Source organism: Malurus melanocephalus, unplaced genomic scaffold (assembly GCF_030028575.1).
Source record: "Malurus melanocephalus ecotype Western Australia unplaced genomic scaffold, MMel_1.1 scaffold_382, whole genome shotgun sequence".
NCBI classification, from domain to species: domain Eukaryota; kingdom Metazoa; phylum Chordata; class Aves; order Passeriformes; family Maluridae; genus Malurus; species Malurus melanocephalus.
Window position 1 is genome coordinate 187,086 of NW_026623614.1, and position 21,797 is coordinate 208,882.

The 21,797-nt window shown below is 57.9% G+C and overlaps 3 protein-coding genes across 7 annotated transcripts in view; 1 reads left to right on the top strand and 2 right to left on the bottom strand.

Annotated features, from left to right (window-relative positions):
• PHLDB1 (pleckstrin homology like domain family B member 1) overlaps positions 1-10,262 on the bottom strand; it is an 18,297-nt gene extending 8,035 nt beyond the window's left edge. For 2 of the 5 annotated variants that reach the window (XM_057379018.1, XM_057379017.1), the window contains exons 1-9: positions 9,981-10,260; positions 8,685-8,783; positions 8,134-8,257; positions 7,891-8,061; positions 5,937-6,062; positions 3,393-4,477; positions 2,295-2,537; positions 2,085-2,222; positions 1,811-1,948 (exon numbers count right to left, since the gene is read on the bottom strand). In XM_057379018.1, the coding sequence (XP_057235001.1) occupies positions 1,811-1,948; positions 2,085-2,222; positions 2,295-2,537; positions 3,393-4,477; positions 5,937-6,062; positions 7,891-8,061; positions 8,134-8,257; positions 8,685-8,783; positions 9,981-10,067 (2,211 nt within the window). In that variant the 5' untranslated portion in view covers positions 10,068-10,260. Of the gene's footprint in view, positions 1-1,810; positions 1,949-2,084; positions 2,223-2,294; positions 2,538-3,392; positions 4,478-5,936; positions 6,063-7,890; positions 8,062-8,133; positions 8,258-8,684; positions 8,784-9,980 lie in introns of all 5 variants that reach the window. The other 3 variants (XM_057379015.1, XM_057379016.1, XM_057379019.1) reach the window with 3 other exon arrangements.
• Positions 10,263-13,325: 3,063 nt separating this feature from the next.
• On the bottom strand, positions 13,326-21,578 carry ARCN1 (archain 1). The gene is made up of 10 exons (XM_057378992.1): positions 21,520-21,578; positions 20,176-20,439; positions 19,388-19,567; positions 18,949-19,154; positions 18,379-18,540; positions 17,599-17,764; positions 16,222-16,369; positions 15,805-15,913; positions 15,448-15,652; positions 13,326-14,906 (listed from the first exon to the last, which is right to left on the bottom strand). The coding sequence occupies exons 1-10, from the start codon at positions 21,520-21,522 to the stop codon at positions 14,817-14,819; spliced, it is 1,533 nt and encodes a 510-aa protein (XP_057234975.1). The 5' UTR covers positions 21,523-21,578; the 3' UTR covers positions 13,326-14,816.
• The window catches only part of IFT46 (intraflagellar transport 46), a 3,993-nt gene continuing 3,719 nt past the window's right edge, over positions 21,524-21,797 (top strand). The window contains exon 1 of the mRNA XM_057378993.1: positions 21,524-21,769. Within this exon, the coding sequence (XP_057234976.1) occupies positions 21,722-21,769 (48 nt within the window). The 5' untranslated portion in view covers positions 21,524-21,721. The remainder of the gene's footprint in view (positions 21,770-21,797) is intronic.

Sequence of the window (21,797 nt, forward strand, 5' to 3'; positions counted from 1 at the left end):
TCTCAAATGGGTGCCATGCAGAAGCTGTGAGTTAGAGAGGCGCTCAGCTGGTGACAGAGGGGGCTCAGGAGAAGGAGCATCGTGGCAGCTCTAGGGGGATCAAGAGATCAAGAGACACAGGAGCTGGGGCCAGATAGTGTTAGAGGGGTTACAGTCAACCCTTGATCTCACCTTTGTGTTTCCAAAAACAAACTTGCAGACAGCAAAAAGATCAGTGCTGATATCATGGTTAAAATCATCCCAATCCTGCACAGCTACATCACACATACCCTCTGAACAACCACTTGTTGGCTTTGTTAACTGCTGCTCAGGATACTGCCAGGTAAGGTACTGCAGGTCCTGAATGCAGCTGGAGGGCAYGAACCTACCTCATCCATTAGGAGAGGGTTACCCACAGGGCAGCAGTGAAAACAGGAGCTGTGACCCAGCAAGAGATGCTCAGGCTATGACGAGTCAGCAGCAGAGCAGACACTTGCTCCTGAGCCTGGGATGAGGAGGCAATGTCCCCAGCCCTCCCTTTCATGACAACAGAGGCAGTAAAATGGGGCCAGCAACATGGGACTGGCATAGGGGAAGCACCTCCCACTGTCTGGCAGCACTTTACAGCGGATTGACATTGAAATGCTTGCTGCAAGGAATCCTGTGCTCCACACAAAGATGGGAGATCATTAAAAGGGCTATCAGGGGACATGCTGGCAAGGAGGCAAGGCTAGCACAGGCAGCTGCCCCAGCAGAGGAGCTGTGGATTGCCTGGGGGCTCCTGGACATCATGTCAGAGGTGTCAGAGGTAATGGCAGAGTTCTGAGCAGGCACTATTAGTGTGAGTAGTGCAGGTGGGTTAGGAAAGCGGGCAGTTAGGTCAGCAGAGAGGTTGAGAGAGGGCTTTCCCTGCGCTCCTCTCCTGGCTCGGCACTAGGCTGTCCCTGGCTACAGAAGATGCCTACAAAGGGCTGGAAGATCAAAACCAGAACAAAAACCCCAAATGCTGTAGGATCGCTGCTGGCAGGCACTGTTGGCTGCTCTGCCTGGCCATAGGCACCCCGACAGCCCTGGCATCCACAGCCATGGAGGACAGACCCCAAGGGACACCAGTGCCACGTCCTAGTGGCACAGAGCTGCTGGTGTGCCCGGCACAGGCTGCACAGAGACGATGGCYGCAGGCAAGGAACTGGATCCCAGCGGCTCTCTGGCCACGGAGCAGCTTGCCCAAGGCTATGTCACACTGCCTGAAAGGCTGTGGGACAGCCAGCAACCAGCAGCTGCACACACAGTGTCATGGGTGCCTTCAGGCAGTAACTGCACCTCAGACTACATCAGGGGGAGGGGGCCAGGACCCCCTCCTAAGCCAGCAAGTTAAACAGCTGCAAGTTCCCAGTCGCCTCCAGCAAGCCGAACACTACAGCAGCAGCTGCCATCACACATGAAGGTGCAGCAGAGTAAGGTGAATTGCTGCAAGACACAGTTCCCTAGCAGGGCAGGTAACAGGGAGTGCCAAGGCCCCTACTTTGGCACTGCCCACCACAGGCAGCACCCATCCGGAAAGCCTCACACCACAGTCTCCCTGCCAGAGCAAAAGGCAGCAGCTGAAATGCTTCCTGAGCATTTGCTCAGATCTCTGCCATCAGGGCTGTCTAGCCAGCCCTAGGCAGACAGATTCCCCCACAACACAAACTAGAGCAGTTGCTCCCCAAAGCCTCTGTGGAGCCCAGGGTCTGGAGAATGTTTGCAGGGGAATGGTGCAGCACTGGCTGGCAGTGCCAGGGAGGGTATGGCACCGCTGGTGACAATGGAAATCTGTGACTGGGCCCACCTTGTCCCGCTCCTTGCGGATGCTGGAATCCAGACTGGAGAGCTTCTCCTGCAGCTGCTGCACTGCTTCCTGCTCCTGCCGCAGCCGCAGCACCTCTGATTCCCGCTCACCCTGGAGCAGCGCCCGCTCCATCTCTGCCTGGACAGCCAAAGCAATGTCAGAACATTGACATGCATGGCTGCTCCAGCTGCATCCAGTGCATGCCCTTAGGATTCAGTGCACACTAGTGARGGCAGCGAGCAGCAGGGGACAGCACTGTCCCCTGACCCCTCACCTCTCGTGATGTCTCCTGCAGCTGCTGCTCCAGCTCCTTGACACGGCCCTTCAGCTGCTCCAGGTGGCCAAGGACGCTAGCGCGCTCCTCCTCCAGCCGCTGCGCCTCCTTGGCCCGGGGGCCTGTCAGCTTCTCGTGCTGTGGAGAGGGATGGTTGGAATGGCACAGGGCACCACGSCATAGTGCAGAATGGCACAGCTGTTCCCTTACCTCATGGTGGGTACTCTCAGTGCTGCTGCACTCCTCCTTCAGGTTCTCCTCATCCGACCTCTCCAGGCTCTCCCTCTGCTGCAGCTCTTGGACAGCATGGCCCGCAGCCATGGCCCCCCTGGGCACCCACCGGCCAGCATCTGTGTCACTAGCCAGGAGCTTGTGCACATTGCCTGGCTCAGTGCCATCTGTCTTGGTGTACTCAGCACACAGGTTCARGATGGTTTCCAGGCGCTGCCGCTCCTGTGGACACGGATGGTCAGTGAGGTGCCCACCCAACCAGCACAYGCTGTGGCAGAAGCAGATGGAGCCCCACACCAATGGTGGCCACCAGAATATGGGCCCACATGCTGGGATGGACATGCTGGGATGGGCGGGGTGACATTACAAAGCACAGGGCAGGCAGCTTGAACCCACATCTGAGCCACATCAGGCACACGATGTGCTGGGAGCTGGAGACAGACTAATTACAGGCAGCAGCGCCGGCTGCCCAGCAGCTCCGCTATTTCCAGGCAGTGACTCAGGCTGCCTGTGACAGGCATGAGTCAGGGCTGAGCAAACACGGCCCTGGCAGCTCGGCCTGCTGGACCAGCAGAGACACGGCAAACCTCAGCCTCAGATGGCAGCTCCATAAAAACTCCATCAGCCCTAAATATAGATGCAATGCCAACACAGTCGTGGCAGCACCAGCAGCAGCAGATGGGTCCTGGCAGGGATGGCCAAGATGTCTCTYCGTCACGCCTGGAGAGATGTGCCACAGCCCTGTCCATGTGATCCCACCCAGTCCCTCATGGCAGAGACTGACCAGAGTTTTGCAAAGACAGGGGCACCACCATTTTGGCCGGTAGCCCTGAGGCCATGCTGGCCCCACCAGCTTCCACAGGCTGCTGTAAACTGGGGGCTTTGTAATCCCAGAGAGCTGCTGAGCACCGCCGGCTGATCCTGGCCACAGCTCCCCCCAGATAAGCTGGCAGTCTGGCAGCTGTGGCAAATCCCCAAGAAGCAAAGGCCAAGTTCTAAAGCAGCAAAATGATAMAAGGTATTTTCAAAGAGGGTGCCCTACACTCACGCATACCCCCTCCCCGCCCCAAGGCTCACCAGGCGCTCCATCTCCTGCTCCCGAACGCGCTCTTGCTGCTGCCGCCGGTGGTACTCCAGCAGCTCGTCCTCATTGTCACTGATCTCAGTGATGCTGTTCTTGCGCTCCCGTGACCCCGCCGGCAGCCGTGGGTCCCCCAAAGGCTTCCTGGGGGCGCGGGGGCTCCCCCGAGGTGAGGGCACAGCTGGGGAGCACAGCCCATAGGCTGGGCTCAGGCAAGTGCTGAAGCTGGGCCGGCGCGTGGGGTTCTCCGCCAGCAGTGCGGGTGAGGGGGTCCCAGCACCTTTCAAGTCCTTTGGGCCCTTGCGCCTGGCACGGGGACTGCCAGGCACCTCCCTGCCCAGCCGGGGCTGTGGGGAGGGGGTGTCAGGGGCTCCYCGGGGGCCGGCAGCCTGGCGTGACAGGGAGGGGCTCAGGGGAGGCAGCTCCCGCATGCTCTCCGTGTTCCTCCGAGCCAGCCGCGGGCTCTCGGGGGGCTGCAGCCGGGCCTCCGGGACTGCCCTGCTCGGGGGCTGCCGGCTCGGGGCCACGGAGCCGCGTGGCTCCCGGAAGGGACTGGGGGGCCTTTCCTGCAGGGCCACTCGTGGCCGTGGTGCCAACCTGGGCGTCAGCCGGGGGCTGCCTGCCTGGTGGTCCCCAAGTATCTCAGCTGGCCAAGGCTCACTGGAAGCCACAGCAGGCAGAGTGGGAGGCTGCACGGTGTGGTTGTAGCTGGAGGAGCGCAGTGGGACGAGCGGGGGCACAGCTGGGCCCTGCTCTTGACTGCTGAGTGAGGGGCTGGTGTGGCTGCTGCTGCTCGCTGGGGAGGAGAGGGGAGAGAAGTTCTCATAGCTGGAGCCCCCCGAGGCAGCCCCAGGGCTGGGTGGAGGGGACAGGAGGCAGCGCCCACCCCCATTCACCACAGGGGAGAAGGGGGATCGGCCACAGGCAGGCGGCTTCTGGATGCTAGTGGATGCGGATTCCTCCAGCACCAGCGAGTCCATGATGTCTTGCAGGTCCTTCTCGATGGAGCTGACAAGTGAGCTGTGGCTGTGGCACCCACGCTCTGACAGCTGGTGGCCACCATTCACTAGGGCCTCGGAGTCTGCAGGGAAACACAGGAGCAGGCATCAGTGTGGTGTGACTCTGCCACAGTCCTTGCCTGGGCTGGGTCCTGCAGGGCAGCCTGGTGTCATTCCTCCACACAGCGTTGCAGAGTCAGAGCTGGGTTGCAGCCCCTCTTCCCTGCACCCCAAGCTGCCTGCCACCCACTGCCACCGTTTCCCACTGCCGGCTGGGGAGCCGGGCCAGGGAGGAGGCTGGAATCCCACTAGCCCCATCACCCAGGAGACAGAAACTTGAGAGCACAGCCCAGCGGCCCTCCCTGCATTTCAGCTCCCAGCTCCACTCCCTGGAGTGTAGCTGCCTGTGCCACCCACTGGCATCCACCACTTGCCCCTGGCACACTCCAGCTTCCCAGCAAAGCGTCAGAGATGAAACAGTCAAAAGCTGCTGACCTGCAGTGCGTCTGGACCCACCAGCACGTCGCCTGCAGCCTCCCCGCACCCCCAGCCAGGGTGCTCCCGCCTGGGCTGCCCCATCTTCTGTGCGCAGCCCCGATGTGCCTGTCACTCAGGGGACGAGCGAATCACAGCAGGCACAGAGCCCAGCCAGGACAGCGTGCCACCGTGGCTGCGTCACCCCTGGCACCCAGCAGCTCCCCCAGGGCAGCTCCCCCATGGCAGCTCCCCCATGGCAGCTCCCCCATGGCAGCTCCCCCATGGCAGCTCCCCCAGGGCAGCTCCCCCATGGCAGCTCCCCCACGGCAGCTGGCAGTGCCTTTGTGGCCGGAGAGATGTGCCGCAGCCCTGTCGGCGTGATCCCACCAAGTCCTGCGTGGCAGAGAGTGACAATGCAGGGCCCACACGGGATGCTGCGTGGTTGCATGATGCTCCTCAGCCACAGCACCTCCCCRCGTCCCGTCCCCCAGCTGCGGGCATGCTGCCTTCCCAACACACACGTGGCATGGGAAGGCAGCCAAGCTCCTCTCCCCGTGCCAGGGCACGCTGGTTGGGGCAGGGATAAAGGCTACCAGCCCAGGGATCACTGCTGGAAATTTGGACATTCCCAGGAACTGGACACAGTACTGACACCTGGTCCACTGCCCCACGGGCAGGCAGACACAGCAGGATGAGCTCATGAGATGAAGGACAGCAGCCAGGGAAATGGCCTTCACAGCCCCAGCATATAAACACCCGCTTCCAGGCAGTCGGGGGGCCTCCGACGGGCAATGGCTCTGCCATGGCCAGGGCTGGGCAGAAATGAAAGCCTCAGTGTCCCCACAGTCACCCTCTTTGAGGTGATATTAATCATTAACAAATGCCAGTGCAGCTACTGTACCACGCTGAGCTGATGGATGGCACATCTGCAGCCGGGTGTGAGCCCTACTCTGAGTGCAACATGACAGGGCTGAGAGCGTTAGGCACTTGGGAAGGCTGATGGCACAGGTCAGGGAGCACCTCAGCATCTGCCCCGCCCCATCTGGGACAAGGGGGGTCACCTACTTTCTGGTAGCCCATAGAGAGCCGCTGGGCTTCTGCCCCGTGCTGGGATCATGCTCTTAATCCACTTGGCCTCAGCAGGRTGGTTGAAGCGGAGGAAGGTGGCCTGGCCCAGGCAGATGACGCACCCTTGGGAGAGAGAAGAGARGGTTCAGCTGCCAGCCAGCAATATCAGAGTGGTGCTGGAGAGTGCAGAGAAGCAGTCAGGCATTGCTGGCCCTAAGATGCGCCCTCGGAAGGGGAGCGGGCTCCTGCTGTCAGCAGAGGCTTAGGGGGAGGCTGAAATCCAGGTCAGTGCCGGCAGCTGACAGCAGCGCATCTCAGGCGCACGCACAGCTGGGGTCCCCGCCGGGGGCCACGGGGACTTGGCTGCACTCCAGGGCTTGCGTGTCTGCCAGCTGCCAGACAAGACAGCTCCTGTCCCTGCTTGCAAAGCGTCTCTTCTGGGCCCAAAGCAGCAGCCCTCTTGGGGCAAGACTGCCAAGCAGCCCCGAGGAGGAAGGCAACTCAGGAAGGGGAGCAGAGCCGTGGGCTGCCCACTGTCCATCCACCTGCTGCCCTTGGTGCTGGGGAGGCATGTGCTGGCAGCGGGGAAGATCAGGCGGCTAGAAAGAAGGGTGCTACCGACACACCCCACTTTGAAGCGCCTGCCAGGGCCCTGGAGACAGTCTCGCTCTGCAACAACAGCCGCGGCTGAAAATCCCTTGCCGGAGGGGATGTGTTTTTTGGAGCACGCGTCAGCCCAGCTCACAGCAAGGTGAGCGAGAGGCAGTACRGATTAACTGCCATCGCGGTGGCCTGGTTCCCCTGCCTGAGCACCAGGGCAGGACAGAGTCCTGCTCACCCCGACTCAACGAGGGCATCCTGCCTGCCAGGGGACAATGCCAACGCCCAGCCTGGCAACGGCTTCCCCGGACAGATGCATCACTGCCCYGCGCCCTTCCCCGGTGCCGGCATCAGTGAAGCCACAGGTCACCCCAGCAAAGCGAGTAACCAGCAAGCTGCACCCAGCGCATCGGCCTGACAGCCCCGCAATTGATCCCGCTGTGGCCTGGCACACAGATGCTGTCCCTGCTCTGYCGTGTCCCTGCCATGGATGGGCGGCTCGGCTGACCCCCGCCCGCACCCCGCAGCCCGGCACGGCCCTCGTTGTCTCCTGTGGGATCCCGGGACCTGCCAGGACTCCGCGGGYCCTCGGCCGGAGCCTCCTCCGGCGGCCACGTGGCTCCATTGTCCCCGCGGGGACGCCGAGGCAGCGCCCACGCGGGTGGGTCCCCCCTCCCCGGCAGGGACGGGGACAGGGCGGGGACCGCAGCGCCACCGCCTGCGGGGGGCACGGGCTGTGTGACCGCGGGGAACGGCAGCGATCCCCGCCCTGCGCGGACACGCGTGCTCGGCAGCMCCGCACTCACCTCAGCGCCCGCACCGCCGCCGCCGCCGCCACCGCCCGGGCAGCGCTGCACCGCCCCGGGGAGGGGCCGGGGGCTGAGCTTCACCCGCTCCGCCCGAGGGTCCTCCCCGGGAAGCGCCACAAGGCTGTGTGGGGTGGGGATTGCCTGGGAAGCGCCTTAGGCTTTGTCCACGCTCCCTGGGAGCGGCCGTGGGGGCGCGGCCGGGTCCGAGCCCTGCAGCCACGCAGACCGGCGGTGTCCCGGCAGCCATCCGAGGGAGGACACCCGAGGTGTTTTCCTCTGTCATCTCCCTTCCCAAAGTCGCCTCAGCATCTCCGCCGTTCTTCAAAACCCGCCCGCCTCTCTCCCTTCCCATCTCACTTGATGCACGCAGCAAAGCGAGCTCTCAGACTGTGCCAGCACCTGTCAGGGTCCCGCCGCAGAGCACAGAGGCCAGAATTATGCCAGCTGGGATATGCAGTTACAGGATGGCTCCTCAAACACCCCAATATTCAATGGCACAGCTCCACGGGCAAAGGCTCCGGTGAAGCCCAGCCTGTTCCTACCTTGTGTGAGGTGCACGGGCCGCTGCAGTGGCACACCGTCGATAGCGCAGGCATTGCCRCAGGGGTGCAGGGTGAGTGTCCCCCGCACGTTCTCAATGTAGCAGTGCTGGGGCGCCAGCCCGGGGCCCTGCAGGACGATGTCTGTCGCGAGTGTGCCAATGGTGGTCCTCCCTGTCAGCAGAGAGGACGGCTCAGTGTCTCTGCCGCCAGCAGTGGTGCCCGTGGAGACCCCCTGGCACTCACCTTCCTCCAGGGGCAGGAGTGTGATGGCAGTGCTGAGCCGGCCGCTGCCCAGGCTCACCAAATGCGGCTTCTCCGTTTGCACTTTCAGCCCCTTGCCCGTGTCGATCAGGTCCAGGGAGCTGTTCTGTAGGAGGAGAAAGAGGGATGGTCACAGCTCCCGCAGCTGCAGCCCGTTCCCTTGCMCTGCCCACCTAGCTGGGCTCCTCCAAAATACCACACAGGCARGGCCAGTGCCCAGGCACAGCCACATGCTAGCAGGACTGTCCAGAAGCAAGACACAGGAGAGGAGAGCTGTGCTGTTTATCCCGGGATGCAGAGGTGAGCTGCCGCGGGGGCTGAAGATCCCTGGGACTTGGGCTGCATCTAAGAGGATCCGACCTGAGCGCCGCTTAGCTCAATGGGCTTTGCTGACGATCCCATAAYAGGATTGACTGAGACTGAGGAGAGGCAGGAGGACCGCGTCCGTGCCAGTGCTAGGGCTGGCTGCAGAGGAGGATTCCCAGGTTCCCCTGTTCCCACAGAGCAGAGGTCCTGTGATSCTGTGTGCTCACCTGCATGACAGTCTGGACTCTGTGGGTTGGGCTGGTGGGGGTCCTGCCAGATGCCTCCATGGTGCCTTCTTGGAGACGTCGGATGGTACCAGACACAGGCTGCCAGAATGTGAGAATGGCAGTACAAGTGACCACACTGGGCACAGCCTTTGTTTATTTTTCCTGCACATCCCGGACAGCAGCTCGAGCACAAACCCCACTCATTCCAAACTAGCAGTTACCAGCAAAAGGATTACTGTCCTGATCTCCTGTCTTCATCATGTCAGCAGCTGCCTGAAGCCAGTGAGCATCCCCACCTGCCAAGGTATGCATCCTACCTAGGCACACATCACCATCTGCCCAGGGATGCGTATGTGCCAGGTGTCAGGACAAGGCATGCCGAAAGGAGAACAACACACATGGGCTCAGTTTTGGGGACATGGTGTTCAAAATGCATGCTTTAAACGCCAAGAGCTGTGGGCAGCCAGACCCCAATGGCTGCCAGTGGAAAAGGATAGAAAAGCACAGGATTTGGCTGCTCCCAGCAACACTTGCCTGTCATGCATGGCACACCAGGGCACCCCTGTGCATGCCCAGCTCTGGCACCCAGGCACACGCCTCTGCTCACATACAGCCCAGCAGCAGCTCCTGGTGCACGATCCTGGCTGAGTGCTCCGTATCCCTGCCCATGTGGCCCACAGGCCTGTGGCCAGCAGACAGGGCCACCACCCATGGAGCAGCCATGCTGCCACACATTCTCTGTGTGAGCGGGAGGCAACTCGAGAAGGAACAATTTCCGTCACCCGGCGCTGAGGCCATGGCGGGATGCTCCGGGGATACTAAATTTACCGTCTGCTGCTCCCCATGTCCCTCCCTTCCGCCCTGGACTAGCTGACTGGGGCTTAACCCTTCCTGGGCAGTGCAGATAGCGAGTGCTCCAACCCACTTAGGACATSCCAGTCTCGGGGCCACCAGTAGGAGCCCCGAACTCAGCTCCTGCCAACATCCCCCACTGTCCCGCCAGCCCCCAAGGGCCCCCCCAGCTCGGTTAGCACTGGGCTCAGCTGCGGGGGCGAGCGAGTGGCTATTACACACTATGGAAAAAATGAAATGCTGGAAAACACCAGGCATGCGATCCATGACTGGGAGGAAGCCCGGGCGCCTCCTGCTACACCAGGACTGCCTGCCCCACAGCAAGGGCTCCGTGGGGACTACAGCCACCCCACGGAATGAGAACAGCTCAGGTGGGGCAGGTACCCCGAGAGCAGTTCACGAGTGCTCACCGGCTGCCGAGGCAGGATCCCTGCTCTCCCTTACCTGCCACCTGGTCCTGGCGACGAGCGGGACTCTCTGTGGCAGGGTGCCCATGTTCCCCAGGCACTGGGGTACTGCACTTCCCAGCATCTGGAGACCCCACAGCCCAGCCGAGCCCCTGCCCCTCACTTACACCCACGTCCTGTCACAATATTCAGGAAGGAGGAAAAGCCAGGAGGGGYCAAGCTGCTGCATAGGAAGAGACTGGGGCCAGGGTGGGATCTTGCGCCGATGTTAACCCCTTCCCAGCACAGCTGTACTGGTGAGACCTGGTAAGAACCGTGGGGGCCATCCCGGCCACTTGGGGGATTGTCTCGCCTGTTGGGGTTTTGCCCAGCTCCTGCTGCCYGAATTCTCCACCCAACACCCCCCATTCCACAGGCAGCCCTGCCTGCCCATGAGCTGGAGGGTAACCCTGGCATCCCACTGCATCCCGATAGCCCCAGTCTCGCAGCCTTGCCCTCCATCAGAGCCCCTCACCTGGCTTGGCAACACACAGGGAATGCTTGCTGTCACCCCAGCTCGTCCTGCAAGGGGATGCAGCCCCTCTCCAGCCGGCTCTGCTGTAGGAATGCGGGGCGGGAGCGTGGCYGCCCCAGCCGGCGCCCCACTGCTCGGACGGACAAGGCAGCCTTTCTTCTCCCGCCGCCGCCTGCAGAACGCGCCACTTGTTCCCTCCGTGGGAAGCGGTGAAGGCAGCAAATGCCAAGGGGTCGGGCTCGGTTACCACCAAACAGCCCACGGTCCTCATGCACCCCACACAGGGCTGCCTACTCAGCCCCAGCCTCCTGGAAGACAAAAGCCCCTTTCTTCACCTGGCACAAGCCAAAAGCCTCACCTGGGAGGACGCCCAGCCCAACCAGGGCAGGGGCCCTGCTAATGCTGTGCAGGCTGTACACGGACATGCTGCCCCATCGTGCTCCCAGGGAGCACCCCATTGCCCACAGGCTGCAATCTGCCTGCCTGCCCTGTGCCCACCTGAGCAGGGGAGTTCTGGGGGTCCACTCCGGCCTGGCATGCTGCTGCCCACCCAGACCCAAGCTGGGCACAGCACATCCCGACTCACCCACCTTCAGGTACCAGCAGACCTCAGACTGCACTGTGCACCAGGACACGGCCAGCCCGTGCTTGTGAAGGAGCACAGCCTGGCAGGCCATGCCATGCAGTGTCAGCCGTGCTGGATGCAGCAGCCTGGCAGAGGCGGGCGCATGGCACCCTCTTGCATGGCCTCTCATCCCCACTGCTTGTGGCTGGCTGGGTGAGTCACGGGAGGAAGCCTGAGTGSCTGAGCTATTGGGTGCACACAGTGGAGCCTCGAAGCCTCCATACAACTTGGCTGCCTGTTTGCTCCCCATCTGCTAATGCACTTAGGGCGTGCTCACCCCTTCCCACACCCTCTGCCCTGRTAAACAACTGGCTCTTCCGCCGGCAGCTGGGAAAGAGGAGTCTGTCTCCTGCACAAAGCCAGAGGCGCACGAGAAGGCTGCTCCTGGCGCTGCCTCCCAGCCTGGGGCTGACAACTGAGCAGGGGAGACTCAGCCAGCCCCATGGCACCCAGGCGAGGGATGGTAGGGGCTGCATTGCAGTTGCTGGGACAACGCCATGATCCTGGCAATAACACCACCATAAATCAGCCACCGGACAGCCCTGGTGGGAGCCGAGGAATCCTGGCCACACCCGCTGATTTCATCGCTCCTGGGATGTGCTCCTGCACCACTGCAACACATCTGTGCTCTGGCCAAGGCCCTGACACTGCAGGCTCTCCACAGAGTGCTGGATGTGCTCAGGTCGGGGAGGGTGTGCAGCTCTGCCCAGCCCTCCCCAAGGCAAGCCAGCTCCAAGGGCTGCTGAGCCATGAATAGGCCCAAGCACTGCTGCACTGACCCCAGCATCAGCACGTGCCTCCGGACACCACAGYGCAGACAGCACAAGCTCCAGACCCCTCACATGACTGCACAATGGAGAGCTGCTCCTCAAAATGCTCTTGTATCTAATGACAATTTCTCACTTGCAGGCCAGAGGTGCTCAGCAAGGAGCATCTGCAACTCCTGCTAAAGGCATCTTGGGGACCATGATGCACGATAAATTTGATGTGTCTTGAATCCAGCCCCTGGCACAAACCCAYGAACCAGCCCTTTGTTTGCTGGGAGAGGGATGGGATAAACCTCACCTCTCCAAATCAGACATTGATCACCCTCCTCTTTCTGGCTGCCAGCAAGGATCCCTTGCCATGCAGTTCTGTGGTTCCATCCCCCTGCATGGTGCCCTGCTGCCCCACATATACCAACACATGCATCATGCATCACACCCAAATGTACGAGGAGTTACCAAAAAAAAGTACCCACCCGTCCGTGCTGTCTTGTTACTGCCTGTGGTGCCCCCTGCAGCCTCTGCCTTGTGCTCAAGAGAGGSCTGGGGACTTGCAGGGCAGCTGGAAGAGTGGGACACACAGTGGCCCTTCAGCACAGCAGCTGGACCTTCTGGGACTGCCAAATTCCTCTGGCCTTCTGACAGCAGCTGCAGGGGCTGTGGCTGGAGCGTGGCAGGAAGCTGGAGTAAACAAGGTCCAGCCCTGGAGCAGGGTCCAGCCAGGCCAGTTCTGTTCCCAGGCTCCCCAAGAGGTGTCAGAGACAGCGGGGYGGCCTTGGGCCAAGCACCATCTCCTTTGCCCATGAGCTGCAGCAGGATTTGGGGATGGGAGAACCTTGTCCAGCCCYCTTCCCCTACCGGGCTGCTCTCGGGGCTCCCACACCAGCAAACTCACCACTGACGTGGACCACCGGATCTGGACCCGGCTCCCAGTCCACCCACACACCACCAAAACATTGTGCAATGATTGCTTTTATGGCTGACCATGTTTTTCCTACTTCCCTGTCTGCAGCTCCTTTCCTGCACCCCTCCTAGGGTGCCCCAGGGAGCAGGGAGTCCCAGCATGTCCCACACTAACATGGGYCGAGGTACCCGAGCCCCCTTTCTCTTTCCCCCACCACATCCCGAAGTTGCCCCTGAAGCACTGGGGACCCTTGAGTTACAGGACATGCCGACCCCAGCCCCAGAGCGTCCCAAGGTCAGTGTTGACTGGAGCACAAATGGGGGAGGTCCCACCCATGCCAGCGGCTGCTCACCTTCACTGCCCCGCTCCGCCAGCCCTTCCCGGGCTCTGCCAGCCCTTCCCGGGCTCTGCCAGCCCTTCCCGGGCTCTGCCAGCCCTTCCCGGGCTCTGCCAGCGCTCCGCTCTCCCCAGCACTGCCCGCCCCGCTGTCTCCGCCCCAGCCTTGTCCCCATGTCCCGCCCCCGCCAGCGCTGACCGCTCCCGGCTCCGGAAGGAACTCACGACCCCCAGCCGGCTCCTTTAACAATACTTTATTTGATTAAAGACTCAGAATTCTCTGTGTACACTGGAATGTGCTCTATTCCATAGGCCAGGATCATACAGGATTACAAAAAGTGGGGATCTCGGCTCATTTTAAATATCACCCTCCAATGAATGTTAAGAAAAAAAAAGCTCCTTGGATGCTTGAACTAACCTTGACTCCATTTTAAAAATCATACAGACAAGCAGGTATGGAACAGGACTGGGTTAATAGGATTCATTGCCTACTTTGCTAGGAAAGAGGGCTTGCCCTCTCAGGACAGGACCAGGGTTGATTTCCTCTCAGGTGCTGCCAGCAGAGGGGAGACCACGAACTTCTTTGGCAGAGGACCGCAGGGGCCCGTGACAGGCTGGCTGTCTCTCACAGAGCACAGTACGTGCACTTTTAGGGCCATTGCCTTCCACCCGCACTCAGGCCCTCTGGCTGCAGAGGTGAGGTGTGCCATGGGGCAGGTGATGCTCCAGACAGGCCCCGGCCACGCAGGTGCGATGAGTCGTGAGGAGAGTACAGGTCTCTGAGATGAGGCAAATAATGCCAGTGAGGCAGCAGTAGGAGAAATGGCTAGAAGCAGCCCCACATTCCCTGGAAACCAGCATTTTCTTCTCCCACACCTGCCAGTGCTGAAGCAATGCYGGTTTGAGAAAGATCCTGAAACGCAGGCCAGTCATGAATCATGTCAACCAGGCTCCACAGCTCTTTTCACCCAGGCAGGCAAAGCCTTCTGTCTCCCCAGACACCAAATAGGCCTTGCAAARGATACACATCTGGTTCTAACCTAACTAAACTTCCTCTAAATCCTGGCTTGGGAAACAGCTGTGGCAGACAGTGAGAACATAGTGCCCTTTGGATGCTCTCCCCACTGCAGCAGGAACCAGAGCACCTGCAGCTAGGCCACTGCCACACAGCAGAGCTGGAGGAACAGCAGTAACTGTGCAGGGCAAAATGACTGAACCTCTGGGTCCCTGTCCCTGTGCTCCTGCCATAACCTCCCAGCCTCGGGGGCCAAGGTCAACTTGCCCAGCTTCCACCAGATGGAAGGGTCAGGAGCAGCAGGTGGCCCCACGCAGGACAACCAAAGGCCAAGGAGAAATTAAAATGGCAGCACCAACAATGAACAGCACTTGATGCTTCAGGAGAGAAGAGAATGATGTCTGGTTGGCTCTGGACCACGCTCCGAGCATCTCCGGGGGTGGGGAACATGTCAAAGTCAGGCTCTCTGTGGAGATCTTGCTTTTCTGCCAGTCAGTAAAAATCTGCCAAAGAAATTTGTGGCCTTTCCCCCCACGAACACATCACTTCTCTGCAAAAAATGTCTGTGACCCAGGAACACTGCAGATGGCAGACAGAGCCACATGTCTTAGCAGAGGGGGCTGTGGCGTTCCCAACATTCAGAATAAACGTCGGCCTCAGGGTTTTTTTTTTTTAATTTAAAAATTTCTTCCTTTGCGCGTCCCCACATCTGGCATTACAGGATTTCGTACTTGTCCACCAGGAAGGTGTTTTCAGTGGAAAACCTTACAGGGCTGTTCCCATCTACCTGGGTCACTTTGGTAACCTGTGGAGACAACATGCAACGTTAGCACAGCATTGAACACTGCTCCCTAGCACAGCAATGCCATCCCTCCCAACACCCTGATGACCATGAGGACACAACCAATCTGGTGCCTTCAAACCGCAACTCAGCCCTGAAACAAGGATCTTTGCTCCTAGGAAACCTTAAAGAGGGGAGGGATTTTCACAGTGGTCTCTGCTGAGGGGCAAAGCCACCGGCTGCACTTCAGTGGGGACAGACAGTTGTATGCTGGGCAGTATTTTGGCTAAAAGGCTGATGGATTCTCCAATGAAGTCTGAGGGGAATTAATGATTACTCAGAGGCTTGAAGACACAACTGAAACTTCAGGCAAACTCCAAGGGTCAGCTGCCAGTGCTGTCCACYGGCACTCTTGAATCCAGCTATCTCAGAGGCAGGTTAATGCCAACCCTTTAGCCATGGCCAGTGGGACAACATGGCCCCACTGCAGTATGGCCAGCATGAGCCACCCGGGTACTGAGGCAAAGGTGACATTCCATCTATGGAGCATCAGCAGTGAACATACCTGTATGTTGCAATAGTTCTTTTTGGAGACGAAGGAGACTTGCACTGGAAAGAAGTCATTTGGCTGTCCTGCTATGCTGAACTCCAGGCTACCACTCTTGTTTTTGGCATCTATCACTGGCAGGCACCACTCAAGGAGGTTTCTCCGGCTGTCGTGGCGATACTCACCATCAATCTCCCCAATCACTGGGGTGCCAACACCAGACCTAGAGAAGGCAGTGAGAAGTGACAGTAACTTCCCTGCACGGAGCTAAGGAAATGCCTTTAACACCCGTTGGCTTGGCCAGATCCACAAAAAAGGGAGGGGAAGGAGGTGATGGGACTCATTAGTTCTGCCTGGATAAAGCGTGTTACTTACGGCAAGGGGATGGTGATGATCACATCATTCAGCTCTAGGCTCTCCTCTTGCAACTCATAYTCAATGTTAACATCACAGCTGTTCCCACTCTCTGATGGCCAGCAGTTAACTGAGGGCACAGAGAAAGTATGTGAACCATGCAGGCCTTTCACTTGGAATGGGCTTTCACAAGATGATGCTCTCTGAAACACCCAGCAAAGTCACCCTGAAGAAATTCTGACTTTAAGAAAAGCTCTGAGGTGGTACAGAAAACATACACTGCCAACATCAGGCACTATCCCATGAATACACGTAGTGTATTATCCAACATCTCACAACATGCCATGCTCCAGGCAGCCCAGCTGCTGCAAGGCAGCTTCCAGCAGCTCATGGACAAACACTGGCTTCTTCTGCCTGAGCCCCCAGACTCGCACTCACTTGTCAATGGAATGAAGGACTCTTCCGTGGTCTGCAACCTCCACTTCAGCACACCCACATCACTGTTAATAGGGAATGACTTCTCTGGGTTCTTCAAACCAATCTGCGACTCTGTAGTGAACAGCTTCTTGTCCACATTTGGGTGAGTCTGAAAGAGGAACACATGCCCAGACTGTAGGTCTGTGCTAAAGGATCATATGTAGTGCAGGTTCTACCAAGACAAACCTGTACATCATAGAGTATTTGCTTTGACAAAACACACACCATGTTTCTTCCTGGCTCAGAAGCCCATCTRGAGCACAACTGCTTATCAACCTGGGATTCCTGCCAGGAAACGACAAGAAGGATCCGCACCACTGTCCTTCTTAAGTGCTTCTGCACCAGAGTAATCTAGTAATCTATACATCTAGCAATGCAGGCTGGTATCTACACAACAAGTCAAAGACCATCCTCAATGTCCACTGCATATTTCAAGAAAATMTCAATCAAACACTGTTGGGAAATACAGCCTGACATCATAGCACTACAATCTCCCCTCAGCAACATCAATGAACTTCTGTGTCAGTGGCCTAGCTCCATTTAAACCTTCTCTTCACAACCTCAAGAGTGAGCAGCTTTTTAGAAGCAGAGGATTTTTGTAAGTCACTGTTCAAGTTACACATGAAAGACGGAGGCAGCAGAGGGTTTGGTCTCATTTTCTACCTGAAGCACTGCTTGTGGAAGCACTGTTAGACACTCGCTCRTGGGATGCACTGGAAGGAAATGGACTTGCAGCCAGTGACAACGTACAGACAAGCCCCTAGCGAGGAATGAGCCAGTGTGTCAAAGCAGCACCACCTCGAGGGATCAACAGGGTCACACAAAGAGGAAGAAAGGGAAGGACAAATCGCCCAAGAACCTTCTGAGCTGCTACTGCTGACTGCAATCAAGTGCTCCAGCAATCGTCCCAGGTACAGCAGTGACAGGACAAGCAACCGAGAAAGAAACAGAGAATAAATTTATTCCCCATTGGGAATAGGAAGTTTGTTAGCCCGTTTCCATTCCACAGCTACAGCTGATGTCACAYGAACAGGCACTGAGCAACACACCAGGCTGCTGCAAAGTCCAAGTGAGGTCACCTGGCACTGCTGGGCAGATAAGGCTCCAAGGGCAGGATGGCGATTGAGATCACATTTCTCCAGTGAACTTCAATCCCTTGAGCATGACTGGCCCTGCACTTCTGCTAATGTCTGCACTGACTACTCCCATTTCCAATGCAGTTGCTGAGAAGGCTTGGATGAGAACACAGGACAGCAACATACTCGGATATTTCCAGTATTTTTTCCCTGGAAAGCAGCAAAAGCATGTTCAACAGCATGGACTCCGAACAGGCTTTACCTGTAGCTGCACGCCCCTCTTGTCTTCATTTTCTACATGCAGGCGAATCCGTGCAAACTTTTCATCAGATATGTGCAGCATGATCATGCCATGAAGCTCCATGTTCTGCAACCCTCCGTCACGGCCACAAGTCAAGGAGATTTTCTCCTCTATTTTCATGTGAACACTAGACAGACAGAGAAAAAGCTCAAGTCCTACACTTGGCATCTCCCAGACAGCAGAGATCAGTGCTCAGTAAGCACAGGCTGTGTGTACTGAGCAAGGGCTCACAAACAACAGCACGGCTGGMACAGTGGGGGCTAATGCTGCTCCAACAGGTGAACTCAGGGGCAGGAAGATCCATGCATATGGGTCTGCAAGGGATGGGAGCCCAGTTAAACAGCAGTGATGCAGCATCTTGACATGCTGGTCAATCAAAATCCCCTCGGACRGGCCACACCATGGCTTAGAGCACTAAAAGGTTCTGAACCTTTATGTGTAAAATGAACTGTTATGTGTAAAAGCTAGGAAACAGGGAAAAGGCCCAGGGGAAAAAGCACAGGAAAATTCCTAACCTYGGCTCAATAATGGATAGACAGCCCATTTTAGTTAAGAGGATGCCTAACCAAACTAGCTACCTGCTTTTTTACTGACACRCTTTCCCAGATTTTGCCCAACTTTTATAGTTACAAGGTAAGAGAGCACAAAGAAAAGCCCAAGAGAAGAAGGGAAGCTCTCTCCCAAGGCCGCATGCAGGGAGAGCCGTGAGGAGATCGCTTCCAAAGCAAGGGCAGTACTCACCTCTCCATGTTAATGGGAGGAGCAAGAACTTTGGCTGCTTCCGCAGAGCGCTTGCCTATAGAAGTCATGATGTTTTCTCCTTCTGACTTCAGCTTGTCCACAAAGTTGTCCACCTCCTTCCCTTTAGTGCCGAGTTTCAAAGCTTTACTGGGACCTGAAGGCCTAAATAAAAAGTGTAATAATCTTCAAGTCAGCTGACAGCAACAGTTCCCCCATCCTGGTTATCCTCATATGCTGTAAATTGACCATCCCAACAACACAGCATTCAACTCAGCAGCTTTCTGGGGAAGAGCACGCATGGAAATGAACATCCTATGTGTAGATGCCAAGTYATAATTTAGATTTGGATACACTTCCATGTATTACCAGGAGCTGGGACCTCTTTATCTCACACAGAACGGAAGGCCATTGTTCATCCACAAATCCAGAGAATATGGGGCTCTACTACAGTATGTGGCACAAATGCTCCTTGATATTTACACAGATGAGGAACTCACATTAGACGCTCTATTTGGGCACACGGTTTGAGTCAATGCTGACTCCAACATTTGCCACCTGCTATCTCCCTACCTGGCTGGYGCTGGTGCCACTTTGGGCTTCTCGGTCTCAATGATGGTCTCTGTGATCATCGTTGTCGTCGTTCCCCCAGACACAGCCGAGCTGCCGAAGCCCCCGAACCCTGGTGCCTTCTTGCCGTGTCTCTCCGCATCCCTCCTGGCCTGCTGCAACTCCTTCGCTTTACGGCGCATCTCGGCTTTCGCTTCACGTTCCTGCGTCTGAAGGAAAAGACAGGAGGCTTTGCAATCTCAGCCCTGCCCTGCACAGGAACTAAGTGCAGTTGCCCACAGACCCCTTGCCAAGAAAAAAGAAGCAAGACACGGGCATTCCGCCCTCAGAAAAGCTAAATAATTGCATGGCCCCACCAAAGTGGAGAACCACCTCTGTATAGCAAAGGTAGTGCTTCCCAGACAGGGTACCTSGTGTCAGGATTGCAGATGTCCCTGCTCACCTCTCTGACTGCCCGAAACACCTTTTCCTCATGCGAGTCCATCTCCGTGAAGGTCCGAATTTGTGCCAGATTTACATTCTCACGGTAGCCAAGGGCGACAATTTCATCAAAGGCAAAGATCAGGTCGAAGCAGTGTTCAGAGATCTCATTCTCTTCCAGAGCTCGACAATATTCAGGGATCTAGAAGGGGAGAACAGTTTAACAGAGTATCCACAAACAGTACTTTGTAAACACTTTCTACCATCCCAGAGATCATAACGGTGCCAGACTCTCCCAAGTCCAGCACGTGTTTATGCCGCTCTTGGTACCGTTACATCATTGATAAAGAAGATGAAGTCTTGCTATTGTTAGTTCTTCTATGCTAAAATTCTTATAGAGCCTCTTAGCTTCCTCATAACACTAATCTGATGAAGCCCAACTGCATGTTGGGCCCAGTGAACTTCCTGAAGATCTTTTGGCTGTGTGAAGAAACAAACTTGCTGCTTCAGGATCCCTGCAGAGCAGCACTTATTGTTTTGTAAYAGCCACACACTGTACAGCAAATATTTAACGCTAAATCACAGTCAGCCCTTTGGTCTCACCAGCTCAACTATGGCTGATGATWTTTTAATGTGGAGTTCAAAACTACCACCAAAAGTTCACAGCTTTCTGCCTGGTCAGGAAGGGAAGCTCTGAACATGGAGCTACCAGGTGGAGGCAGGCAGTGCTCCTGCACCAGCTCAAAAGCAGATCCCTCACAACAGCACCATTCTGGKTTATAGGCACGTCACCGAGTGATGCATCCTTACCACTCTAGAGAAGAGTCGGAGTGTTTCCAGGTCTTCCAGGATGTTGCTGTTTTTCGTGGTAATTAGCACCATATAGAGCTTCTCCATGGGCTGGTAGACATACCGCACGCTCTCTGTCTCCACAAATGTGTGCTGCTTCCCCGTGTTCATCAGCTTTGGGAACGCCGCCAGCAGCCCCTCGATGCGGGTGCGAGTCATCTCCACAAACTGCCGGGACACGATGGCCTTCCCTGCCTTCGTGCACACGGCGGCTGCCAACAGCACCTGCAGGAGGGCACCACATCACCAGGACCGTGCTTACGGAAAACATCTCTTTCCTCCGCCCTTCGCCTGCATGCCCTCCCTTAAACACGATTTTAAGCCTTTCTCTATAACCAGGAAATGAACTATGTGAAGAGCACAGACATTCCTGCTTTTCGCTTTCTCTCCATTTCACATTCTGTCCCGAAATTATCCTGAGAGCTCTCCCTGCTCTTGTCAAGCAAATAAGCATTCTCGATATCACACACACTGGGGTGTAACASTCCTGGGAGCGTTAGGGGAGGCTCCAGGTTATCGACTGTTCCATCAGGCCACCCCAGCTGACAACTACMCTCGGGAACGCCGCGAAATGTAACCTCTCTCTCTAGTGCCATATGCACAGCACAGCCAGGTTAACGCAGCCCTGGTTATCACTCACAGCCCTTGGCTGACTCCCGGGCATGTCGCAGGCATTAACACATCGACAGGGCAGCAAGACACTCACCAGTTGCACTTTTTCCTCTCAGTGTGCCCTCAGATTTCCTCCCTATATTTCTCTTTCACAGATGTTAATTACCTTTGTCAGGATAACTCTGTTCTGCACYTCAGATCTCTTAAATCCGCAACTGCTGTTATTGACAGAAAGCGTCCGAAACGCTGAAATGCGGCAGCGGTGACCCCTGCCGCCCCTCGGGCACAATTTAGCTCTGACAGAGCCGTGTGCCGGTCTATGCTGACCTAAACACCGCTGCGACGCACAAAAGAAGCTGGACCAGCCTTGAGACACGGGGCTCWCAGGGTCACACCGGGGAGATGCGGGCACCACCCACCTGCTACACCCGAGACCCCGCACGCCCTTCAGAGCAGGCRTAAAGCCGTGCTGAGGAGGCACCGCGACTCCGAGTCACCGGAGAAAAAGCGCCGTGTCCCCGCCGCCAGCGACGGCCCCGGCCCGACCCAGGCGGCAGCGCCGCTCCGTCTCGCCAGGCCGCGGGCTCCAGAGCCGGCCTGCGCGCGGCCCGGCCAGGCGAAGCAGGCCCTGAGACTGCTCCTGGGACTGCCCGGAGCCCCCCGCTGCCCGCGGCGGACGAGCCCTTCCCTTACCATAGCGGCRGCGGCGGCGGGATGCGGGATCCGCGCTCCGGCCCTGCGCTCTCTCCGCTCTCGCCGCTTTCCGGCGGCCCCGCAAGATGGCGGCGCGCGCCACGTCCGCACCCGGAAGCGCCGTCACGGCGGGCGGGGCGCAGCGCTGGCACCTCCCGGCCGCCAGGGGGCGCGCTCGGCCGGCGCGGCGGGCAGGGTCGCCATGGCGACAGCGACGGTGACGGCGCGGCGGGACCCGGGGCGGGCTGAGGTGGGACACGGGGGACACGGGGAGACAG